General features: G+C 48.5%; 1 protein-coding gene across 2 annotated transcripts in view; it reads right to left on the bottom strand.

The window, feature by feature from the left end:
* HTR2C (5-hydroxytryptamine receptor 2C) overlaps positions 1–12225 on the bottom strand; it is a 266622-nt gene that overhangs the window by 30418 nt on the left and 223979 nt on the right. For both annotated transcript variants that reach the window (XM_084813545.1, XM_084813546.1), the window contains exon 2: positions 3902–4553. In XM_084813545.1, coding sequence (XP_084669671.1) covers positions 3902–4283 — 382 coding nt within the window. In that variant the 5' untranslated portion in view covers positions 4284–4553. The remainder of the gene's footprint in view (positions 1–3901; positions 4554–12225) is intronic.

The following is a 12225-nucleotide window of genomic DNA, read 5'->3' as shown; positions in this document are numbered from 1 at the left end:
AAAAGGGTGTTCAGGGGGCTTTTATTGCCTCTTGTGTCTTAGCCAGAATCAAATCCTCAGAATTATAAGGCTGTTATTTAAATGGCCACCTGAGTGACATTATGCTGAGATGCCAGCATTCATATAAAGAGAGCAGAACTTTGGCCAAAGACACTTGGGCAGGGGAGGGAGAGAGAGGTACAATCACACAGACAACCAATGGCAAAGCCAGCTCTGGAGCTGTGTGGGCCTGTGGCCAAGAGGCCACCAATAGTCTTTCTCTGTCCCATTTTGTACTTAGATATATGTCTTGGGTGTGTGTGTGTGGTCAACACTCTTGAGCATATGCAAAGTGCCCTCTGGGGTGGCCAAGTGTCCACCTGGTGCCCTCCAGATGTCTACAACTCCCAGCATGCCCCAGCCAGCATGGCTGGCTGGGGCACACTGGGAGTTGTAGTCCAGCACATCTGGTGGGCAGCAGGCTGGGGAAGGCCGCTCTATTCGATGGTCTGTCAGAGAACAGCCCTCCATCTCAAGCAGGGGTGGGCAACCTCTAGATGTTTGGGCCTACAGACACCATCATCCATCATCATTGGCCATGCTGGCTAGGTCTGATGGGAGTCACAGGGCAAAACACCTGGAGGGCCACAAGTTGCCCACATCTAAAGGCATCCTCTGTTTGAAGGGCTCGCCAGTCCAAGACCAGCTGAAAGCTAAAGAACCACAGCAAAGGAGAGCAGAGGCCCTGACGTTGCCAATTCCTGGCTAGCGCACAGGCCACCTGGTCACAGTCTTCTTCCCCATGAGGGTGAGAGACGCCGCTGCCCTGTTTCAACGATGGTAATCATGGCTGCAGAGTAAGTTTTGCCTGACCACGCTTGGGACAGAAGATGACGGCAAACTGGAAACACAGCTTGCACTTAACGTTAACAGACATCTGCCTGGCTACAACTGAAGCAGGCAAAGGGACGGCTGTTGCCTATGCTAATTATTTCTAAATTTGCATCCATACATACAAATCAGCCATTCTTGTGCAGCCCTGTGGCCTCTTTTGCCCTCTTTTCTTTAGCAACACGTGTCCCCTTTTTTTCTTTGTCATCTGGAAATGGCCACCCTAGTGCTGCTTTCCCTTCCCACTTGATTTCCAGATGGCCTCCAGACATCTACGATTTGTGGAGGGAGCTACCAGGGCAAAACCCTGGGCCTCCCAAGCAGCCCCTCTCCTCTCACGTAGGCAGGCCATCGGAGATTGCACCCAAGATTTGAGCAGAGATACAAAACCACAACCCGCACGAACTGTGCACAGCAGGTGGCAGCATGAATCGGGGGCCCAGGCCAAAGCCTGGCCAGGTGCCCCACCCCCAACCAGCCGACCCCTGCCTGCCTCCGCCCTGGCCAGCAGTGCAGTGAATCCAGGGCCCGGCAGGAGGCAGTGCCAGCACAGCCTTATTAGCCGGGACACGGACGTCACCTGCCACCCCCTTCAGAGTTCCTCGTTCCCTCTGAGCTTAGCTGCAATCCTCATGGTAGCTAGAAGGGAAACGGATTTTCCCAGCAACAATATAGAGTTGTGCGTTGTCCCTGATGTCATGCAAAGTATTTTGGGATGGCTTGGTCATGAATGAGCAATTCAGACCCATTCGCTTTACAAAAGCCCTGCTCCCGGAGGAGATGAAAATGCTAGAACTGGTTTGTTGACCTGGATCGACACAGCTGCCTGCATTTTTGGCCTCGCCTTGGGGGCACAGCCACGGGGACTGTCATGAGGTGCACACTTCAAAATTTACCACTACCCTTCCGCCACTGACTGTCCATGAATTGTTTGGGGGTAAGTGCATTTACGGAAAGGGAGAATGACATTTGCAAAGATAAATAAAGGTCACCAAGGGGTACGTGTCATTTGCTGTATGTGGCTCATGCATTTATACGGCTTTTATAATCCTGGTGTGGGCAGGAGCTTTGGTGTTCCTTCCTGGAGCGGCATTCTCAGGAACAGCAGGGGACTCAAGCAACATCCAGGTTCCGTGAGCCTGCCATGTACTCCCCAGAGAGAAGTGTGGGTTGTTGCAGCAGAGGCTGGGCTCCAAAGAGCCACAGCAGGTAGACGCACATGCATGCATGTGCACGCACACACACAATACACATGCACACACACGTACATGCACAGGCAACGGAGTTTGCCTGGGATTTTAAAAGTCTTTTCTTTGAGCAGCAAATGCCCAGACCATCTGGAAGGCCAACATCTGAAACTCCCCTCAATTTCAAAGCGGAGGACCAGGGGGCACTGGGGGAGCAGCCTTGCTTAGAGAAGTTGTGCAGCGTGCTGTGTACGCTCGTTCAAAGTTGTGCAGTGTGTGTGGGAACCCAGTTTGGTGCAGATCCTGGCCAAAAGAGTCCTGGGGTGGGAGGGCTCTGGTGGGTGGTCAGAACAGGGCAACATCAGTCAAGGTGACATCCTGTCAAAGGAGGTATATTGGGGGGAGGAGAGTGAATTCCACCATGAGGCCAGGAGCGCTGGAATTCGTGGAGAGGCTGCCCCGTTGGGGCCCACTGAGGTATCCCGGGACACAGACACACAGAATTATGACATTGTTCTGCACTTAGTCAAGCTGTTGGCCCAATATTGCCTGTTCTGGCTGGGAGCAGCCCTCCGAAGTCTCACAGAACCATTTAGGGGGATAGGCAGGCCATTTCTTAGCTCTGCTGCTGAACTGCCTTCAGCTGGGAATCGAACCAGGGACCTTCGGCATGCAAAACATAGACCGTGTGGACCACAAAACTATGGACAGTCCCGTGGGACAGCGCCCCCTGCAGGATTCAACCACCAGAGCAGCCATATCTGCTGCCGTTCCTCGGAAAGCCGGGGGGCAGCACCAATCAGCACAGAAGGTCAAAAGGCAACATGGGGTTTTCTACAGACACATTAAAAGCACACACATCTCTCCTAAAATTCTCTGTGAATTTAAAAGCCATTCCAGTCAGCGTCGTTTCCTGTGATTTCTCCCTGTTGCTCCCCCCTCCCCCCCCCCGCCGACTTGTGCTGGGGGTGCATGCGCTTGCTCTCACTCTTGCCCGTGTAATGGAACACAAAATAGACTGAACAAACTTCTTTTTGAAACTCTATGCTGTCCCCGCATTTCTGTGCAAGATCATTTCATTTGTGAGTGAAACCATTGCGCCTCTTCTTCGCCAGCGAAGGGCGTGGTCTCCTTTCATTCTAAGATAGCCGGTGTGCATGTGGGACTGGTAAACGCTCATCCTGTTTTGCCTTTTTGCTTTTTTTCTCTGCTAATTGCCTTTCTAACAGGAGGCACTGTCACTAAATAATCCCATCAGCTGTGTGGTAGAATCAGCTGTGTGTGTTTGTGCAGGGGGGGGGAGGGGGGATTACATATTGGAACGTAATGTTCCCCTATGGGGAGAAAAACCCACCCCCACCCCAAGTCTTCCTGTAAGTAGAAAACTAGCACAGTCTGGGCTAGCTGCCCTGTTATCTATTTACGGGGCATTTCCCCACAGAAAACCATTCCTACCTCCCCCAAAGCACCTCCTTCCTGCACAGCCTGAAGTGGTGCAGCCCATTCTACCGCCTCAGCTTTCCACCACCTCATTCTGCTGCATGCATAGAGAAGAAGAGGAGGGGAGGCACCAGTGCGGGAATAAGAGGAGAGGGGCACCAAAACCACAATGTGTTAGGCCCAGTGTCTTTCAGTTCAGACCTTCATCAGGGGCACTGTGAAACAAAATGCCGCATCCTCCATGCTATTGCATGCATAGCCCAGGCCTTAATCTGCCCTTTACACAGAAACCAGCGCAGGAGAAAGAAGGGGCACAAAATCTCTGCCCAGTTCCCTACCAATGTCGACAAGGGTGGCGTCCTCTCCCTTGATCAGCTTGAACTGAGCAAAGGCAAGTGACTTACCGTACAGGATGGTGATGAGAGAGATGGGCATGACTAAAATGCCCACCAGCATGTCCGCCACCGCCAAGGACATCAGGAAGTAGTTGGTGGCATTTTGGAGCTTCTTCTCCAAGGAGACGGCCATGATGACCAAAATGTTCCCTCCGATGGTCAGTAGGATGATGATCAGGATGAGAAGGGCTGGCCAGTTCTTCTCCCTGATGGACGTCTGAGAGACATCTGCCCCCACAGAGGCATTCAGAGGATCTGACGCTGGCAAGCTGTGATTCAGAGTCAAATTGTGGCCCAGTGGCCAGGCCATCAGGCTGCTGTGCAGGCTAAAGTCCAGGGTGACAGACACAGTTGTAAGGCCAACAAGAACACCCCCAGTGATGGAGTTCATCCTTCGCCACCAGCAGGTACTCCCCTCCTCTCAAGAGCACCTCAACGGCAATCCCTTCTTCAAATGGAAGAAGATCCAAGGCAAGCGCGGATTCGCATGGCACCAGGGCCGCCAAGGTGTTTGACCTTCCATAGGGGGTGGAAGCTTGTAGAAGCCAGAGGAGAGGTCTGGGATGCCCTGAAAGCCAGACCCTGCGGCTGAAGTGGGCCAGCAGGCAGGAGGCAATGGGGTCTTTGTGATAGCATCCGCCTCATATTCCAGGCCAGCATTCTGCAAAGGAAAGAAAGTGACAAAGTAGAGCCAGGGTACAATATCAGTGTTTGTCTCACCAGGCTAAATACAGCCCAGCCAGCCACATATTCCAGCAGGCACACAATAGGTTTGCACCCGTTGCCTGAACATTTCCAAGCTCAGTTTAAGGTGCTGGTTCAAACCTATAAAGCTTTATATGGCTCAGGACCAAAAGATCTGACCAAGCACCTCTCCTGTTATGAACCTACTTGTACCTTACAATCAACATCTGAGGCTCTCCTTGGACTGCCTCCCCTGAGGGAGGTTTGGAGATGGCAACAAGGGAGGGGGCCTTCTCAATGGTGCCCGCCCCCACTGCAGAATGCTCTCCCCATGTGAGACCCACCTAGCACCAATATTGTCATCTTTTCAGTGCCACGTTAAGGACTTTCTCTATTCCCAGGCATTTGATGGCACGAGATGGGCTGTTTAATGCATTGGTTGAATTGTTTATGGTCATCACTGATGTTTTAGTCGCTTTAAGGGGTGGTTGTATTTTAATAGATAATTGATGCACCTGTGTTAAATTTTCTGTGTTTCAGTTCTATCGTAAGTCACTTTGATTCTTTTCCTTTTAGAAAGGCATGGAAGAAATTTAAACAATAACAACAACAACAACACCTCCCTCTCTCCGCAGTCCAAAGCAGGCAGAAACAAGACATACATACCCAAGCTGAAGAGGGCCGCATATGGCAGGGGTGTCTCTCCAGACTTACCCTAACCGCCAGTTCTACCTGGCCCACAATAGCTTCTGCCACCATGAATCCGTTAGTCTTTAAAGGTGCCACAGCACAAGGCCTTCTGCCATTCACGCTGCAACAGACCTAACATGCCCCTCTGGAAGTTCTCCTGCGACAGGCTGCTAACCCCAAACAATTCTGGGGGGCTGAATTTTATTTTTTCTAAAAAAATAAATGCCTCAGTGGAGGCTTTCGGGACCATTCCACACATATTGAGGTGAAGCAGGGGACCATAAAAAAAACAAGGCTTCCAGACACACTCTGCAGGGGGCTGAGATTTGGCTAATAAAATTCAACCGTGAGCGCAGTTCAGGAGAGCCATGTCAGCAATCCTGCAAAACAAGCAAACAGAGAGAACCGACAAGAGGAAGGAAAACTAGACTTTGGGTGTATTTCATGTTCTTTTCTTGGAAAGGGGCAAGGGCACCTTTGCCTTCACTCTCCAGACTGAGAAGAGAGGTTTCCACAATGACCCTGTAGCAGCTGGCCTGCATAAAGGGCTGAAGCTCAGCAGCAGAGCCCTGGGTTTTCGAGCACAAGGTCCCAGGTTCGATCCCCGGCAGCATCTCCAGGTAGAGCTGGGAAAACCTCTGCCTGAAACCCTCTGCCTGAAACCCTGCAGAGCTGCTGCTGCCAGTCAGTGTCAGCAACACTGGGCTAGATGGCCCCAGGGTCTGACTCGGTATCAGGCAGCTTCCAATGGTCCTATGAACCCCACCTGCCAGTGGACTACATGCCAGTTTGGTGTCTTGGCTAAGTTGGTGGACTTTGATTAGGGAAGGCAGAGTTCAGACCCTCACCCATTTTGGGCCAGTGACTCTCTCTGAGCCTAACCTACCTCACAGGGTTGTTGTGAGGATAAAATGGGAGTCCCTAACCCCCATTTTGACCAGTACACATTCTTTAACTCGCCAGAGGAAGTGTAGCATACCAATGTGTATAGTAGTAGGGTGGTGCTGATTCTAACAACAACAACATCTTATCCCTTGCCGAGAGCAGTACAGAACAGATGTATAAAAGGGGCATACCCACGTGTCTGTCCACAGATGATTTTTTTCATAGTGTGGAGATAAGGAGACCGCCTGCTAATGTCCGCAGATAAAACTACTGCTAAAGACACAGGAACAGGGGGTAGTTAAAAAGGTGGCAATCTTATCCTTCTATGGAGAGCCTCCTTTCGGTATAGTTAGTTACTATCCATGGAGGTTAATCAGTGGGCAATCCATGGAACAGATCGCTTTTTCTTTTTCTTTCTTTTTGCCTTCCTAGTCTCTTTTTTTTTGGCTGGCTAGTCAGGCAGGTGGAGTTTGTGAAACTGGTTTGCCCAATCTGGGTTTGGAAGGGCAAGGAGACTGGAAAGCAAGCAGTTTGGGCTTGAGCCATAAAGTTGTCAAGAACATCTGGAGAGAAAAGCAGGAAGGAAGCAAATTGGGGATTTGCAGCAGCATGGCAAGGGGCGGAGGGAGGAGACTGGATTGATTTTGGTACTGCCTGCGGTGTGCTTGTTTCTGCACCTGTAAAAATGCCTAATCAACATGTACAATGCCTAATCAACATGGACATAAACCAATGACAAAGAAAGCACCAGCCTTCTCTTCCAAAAGCAATTAACCCGATAAAGACTGGTTTGAACTCCATACTGCTTCTTAAAGGAAAGAGGGGAAAAAATGGACAGGGCAGACATGGCTGCTGGAGTAAGCGACTCGGAAGACAAAATTTACCCATGGGGTGAAATCCATCCTGCTTTTAGCCTTCCCTGTACTGAACAGTGAGTATTTCCCTGCAGGGCAAACCCTGCTTTTAAAGAAGAACGAAGCTCTTCTGGAAATGATCTCCAGCCTGGGCGGAAAGAAAGCCTTTTGGCGGCCGGTGTGATTGACTGGTCAAGGAAGAGCCTAAGGTGGCATAACAGGTGCCCGTCCTCTTTAAACGTAGCACCGGCTTCGATTCATTAGCCCTGTCGATGGTGAGAAACATACACATAATTACAGCGATAGGAGTGCTCTTGGCTGCAGAAGGCAGAGGCTAAATCAATGTCAGAATCTGAACGGGAACAGTAAACAATTAACCCAACTCCCCTATTTCCAGCTTTGTGGAGCAAATGAGAACAATAATTCCTCTGCAGCTTGGCTCAGCCTCCTGCCTATTATGAGGTGGGAAGCCAGGTAGACAAGTCATTATTAGCTGAAGCTCAAAGTTGCAGGACAATGGCAGCAAAGCAGAAGGGGACCCATTGAAGCATTAAAGCGCCAAGGGGACTGAAATACACTGATGAGGGTTTATTAAAGCTCAATTACAGAGCTGCTGTTCAGACCTGCCAGAGCTATTCTTGTGAGGGCTGTGTAACAGCTACGTTTGCTGGAGGAAGAGAGGAAAGAAAGAAAAAGAGAGCAAGAGCTCTGCAAATAAAAGAAACAGCCTTTTGAAGGCAAAGCTGGAATGGAAACATTTCCCATTAAAGCAGAAAAACACCAGCTTTTTGCCATTCAAAATCTAGCATGCTAAATAGCTTTCAGAGCATTTTCTGTGGGAGACAGCCATCTCTCTCTCAATCTCTCACTCCCTCCACATATCAGTCACCAGGACTTTGAATGTTCTTCACATCCACACCAGTTTGTTCTTGTAGGTGGCTTATCTCTGAGGTCCATGTGAATGACCAAACAAGAACCAAGATTTGTAGAATGTTTTTAAAAAAGGGGGAGCTGGGGCACTCAGTTTCACCATTGCTATTTCTGCACTGAGAAAATTCAAACCAAGTGCCCAGTAAAGTGCATATATTTTGCTCACATTTATTCAGAGTAAATGAGCTTAATTTGCAAGCACACTACAGGATCTACATTCAGACTTTTCGAGCGGTACCCTAAATCTGAACTTCATCTCCCCACCCCATGGTAGGCATCTCCACGGAAGGGTGTTGGGCGAGGGGGGTTTCCACAGCAATTTCTTAACTACATGGTAGCGGATGAACCTGTTGCTATTGTGAGAGGGGAAATGAATGGAAGGGAAGAAACAGCCTCCAGGTTATCACTTTCCAATCAGGAAGCACAAATGTGTGTTTAGCTGGGCAGTGCAGCAAAGTGGTCATGTGTCAAGGTCAGAAGAAGCAACTGATGGGGATTGCTGAAAATAAGGAACAGAAGCTGTGCTCTACTAGCCTAGCCTACGTTGTGCAGGTGCAATGCTACAGCTGCTATTCTGAAGCTAAGCAGAAGTCAGTGACCAGGTTTGCACTGCTCGTTCTAGGGTTTCAAGGTGGTTTGTAAACCACCCCACCTACCCACCCTTTCCAGGTTTGGTCATCACGACAACCTGTGCCTGGCGAGGGTAAATCTGTTAATTAAGTGGCTTGCAACTGGCACACACAGGGAGGGAAAATAAACCACTGTGACTGATTGTCCCTCTGTGATTGTGTGAACCTGCCCAGAGTCTGGATGCCAGGCCCCCAGGACATGGGCACCCTTGAAATCTATTGAAGAGAGGTATCTTGCAAGGCGCTCTTTTTATTTAATACAGATTCAGATGCTTAGAAGCAAGGAGATAGCTAAACTTAAGGCAGATGATATTAAAATAAACACCAGTTAATGAAGCCATGCATTTTTCAATGCAAATATTCTCTCTCTCTCTCTGTCTCTCTCTCTCTCTCTCTCTCTGTCTCTCTCTCTCTCTCTCTCACACACACACACACACACATGACCCAGTTTGAAAGCCTTGAGATCTGATACTGATCACACAAACTCCCACAAAAATAGCATTTCCCATCCTTGTTCTTATGTTGATCTCAAAGCCCCCCTTACTCTCCGGAAGACACAGATATGGGAGCAAGCACATTTCCCATCTCTTAAGGCCAAATGCTTATAAACCTGCCTGCTCTGGAAAACTCTTGTTACAGTAATGGGTGAAAGGTTTAAGGCCAGGGCCATCTCACTTGACCTTCCCATCTGTGAATACAACACCCTGCACTTAACTCAGCTGAGCAGACTGAACTCAGTATATTAAGGGAAAGAATATTAATGCCTCTTGCAATAAAAGCATGAATTATGCAGGTGTTGCTAGCATTAGCAGCAGATTTCTCAGTTTCTGTTTCATCCTCTGGACCGTAAACCTCACTTCCTTTAGCTAATATCCACCCTAATGACTTTTCATTCATTGAGCGTTTAATATGTGGCTGAACACCAGCAACGCATTTATAATGCTTCAGCCCGGATTCCGCTTCATGGTGCTTCAGGGGCACTGCAGAGGCACACAGCGTCATCAAAAGCAGGCGCGCCATCCTGCCAAACGGAGCCCGCCACAGCGCCCGCTGGCTCCCCTGTACAGACGCTTCTCCCAGCCCTGTCCACGGCAGCTCCTCCAATCTGCCCTTTTAGCTAGACAGAACCTCCACATTCAGGGACAGCATGCTCTCCAAATGTCAGATGCTGGGGTTCAGGGCTGGCGTCAAGCACCTGCTGAGGGCCCACACCTTGTTGGAGGCTCCTTGACAAGCCCCCCCCCCGCTCCTCCTCTTCCCCATTGCCGCCTCAGAGGGCTCTGAGCAAACAAGCCAACAAACAGCGGTGGTGGGAAGGCACAGCAGTAGCTGCCACTGCCTGCTCACTCTCCAGCTGTCTCTTTTGCAAGCAAGCAGACGGCAGAAACGGTGAGGAAGATGTGTTGTTACCCAAATCTTTGGGTGTCTTGAACCACTAACTTCCACAACTTGGCAAGGTGAGTAAGGGTTTATTAACTGCCTGTGCAATGCAACTTTCCTCAGCCGTGTTCTGCTCTGACCCGACTTCTCCCCATTCCCGGCCTTATCCCTTTATTTATTTATTTGAATCATTTCTATCCCACCCTATATCATTAAGATCTCAGGGCAGCATACAGATAAAATCAGTGTAAACAGTATAAAACAATAAATAGTTTAAACACCTAAAAACATATTAAACAAGCTAAAACCAGTTAAAATCTAAAACATTAAAACAGTTAAAACAATGCATTTAGCCCTCAAAGGCTTTGGTAAAAGGCCACGTTTTTACCTGGTGCCGAAACAAGACCAATGTCTGCGCCTATCAGGCCTCCAAGGGGAGGGCATTCCACAACTGGGGTGCCACAGCAGAGAAGGCCCTCTCCCACGTCCCACCATAGTGTCTGTCTCATACTGGTGGAGGGCCCCTCCAACAGATCTCAGTTCTTGGGCAGACAAATATAGGGAGAGGCGCTTCCTCAAAGATTGAGGTCCCAAGCTGCTGAACCAGGAACTACTCTCACAGAAGAGGATGAGCAGCTGCCAATGACAATGGTGTTGGTGCTCATTGGGGACTGGGAGGTGTGGCTTTGAGAGTGTCTTGCCCAGGAGCCCCTCAAAACCCGAAGCTGACACTGCTGGGGTCAACAATCGGGAGGAAACTGTTGTTCTCCCCCCACCTTGTTGTGAATTTCCCAGAGGTGTAGGGCTGTTCATTACTGGAAACTAGCCGACTCTCAAAGGACTGTTGTGAATAAGCAACCCAAACACCTCCATCGAGGCGTCTCTCAATCATCTGTTGAAAAAATAACTTTTATCAGTAGAAGGAAAAGGTGAGAAACTATTTGGTGATTGAGAGGAGCTCTTTTGACCCCCAGACAATCTTGCAAATGATCTTTTTGTTTTGCTGAGGGAATCAGAATTGGGTGTTCTCCCATCCCCTTCCAAGGGAATCAATACCTCCTACTACAAAGATGTGCAAAGATACCAGGCTGCCAACCAGAAGGTGCTCAGCTCTTTAATCAATCGAAATGATGGAACAAACAAGAATGGAGAGCTGAGTGGAGGGGTTTCTGGAGGGATCAACAATCAAGTTGGGAAATTTAGTATCACATAAACGAATGAATTCTGCAAACACTTTACAAATACATATAACAATTTTATAGCCACACTAATTAAAAGCAAGCAGCTTCATGCCTCATAGAGATATTTTTTAAATATGTTAAGCGGTATGTACGTTTGTTAAGGGCACAATCCTAAAGGATTGCTACTTCCATAATATTAAATAATAATGCTTCTCTAAAGCATATAAGCATGAAAATACTTAGATATAACAAACACTGAACACATTTCAGTCATAAATGGGTCTTCTTCATTGGTCCAGTAATCGTACCATTTCTCACATATGCCTATAGGAAAAAACAGAACCCTGCCTTTCCGCCAAGAAAGAGTGAGACATCCATTGCCTACCAGCAGAGTTGCCACTTAAAAGCCACTATCAGCCCATATCGAGGGCAAAGGTAACAAACCATTAAAATGCTCACATATCCACAGACCCAGGCTGCGATGGCACACTACTAAGAGCACAAATCCCAGTACAGACTGTTGTTGTCTCTTGTTGGGTTCAGTTTCCTTTTGTGTTTTCCTGAGGTTTCTGAAAGGCCCAGGCCCAATCTGTCCATCCACTGAGTGGGCAATGGCACTTTTTTCTCCCCCAAATCTTTCCTAAATTGCCTCGCATTTTGTCAGGGAGATAATAGCAATGCAGGCAGTTGAAAGTTTGGAGACAGCAAACTGTCACTGTGATGGGGGAGAAAACATGCTGTGGGTTTGTTTGTGAGGTAAATTAGATCCTTCTGGAGTGGGAGGGGCAGTAGAGAAATATTTCAGCAAAAGACAGACTCTTTCCAGTACAACATGATGACTGTGCCAATTTTTCTTTTTAACAAAAATGGATTCTGATCAAAGGGGAGAGAAAGTTCTAACAATGAACGCAAGGCCTAATAGGCTCATCAGCCTTGTAAAAATGAAATTGAGACTGTAAAGCCCATAAGCATACAGTTGTGCCAAGGATCAGTTATCTTAGAAAAAAAAGTGCTAGTTTCATTATTAAACAACAAGACGCCCCAAATAACTTTCCATGGGGGATGCCGGCAAGAGAGTGCCCTTCCTAGTTTGGTAGCTC

Source organism: Heloderma suspectum, chromosome 9 (assembly GCF_057233095.1).
Source record: "Heloderma suspectum isolate Gila_16-S chromosome 9, 16-S_ref, whole genome shotgun sequence".
In the NCBI taxonomy this organism is placed as follows: Eukaryota; Metazoa; Chordata; class Lepidosauria; order Squamata; family Helodermatidae; genus Heloderma; species Heloderma suspectum.
The sequence above is the reverse complement of the archived record's forward strand: the minus strand, read 5'-3'. Positions and strand labels throughout refer to the sequence as shown.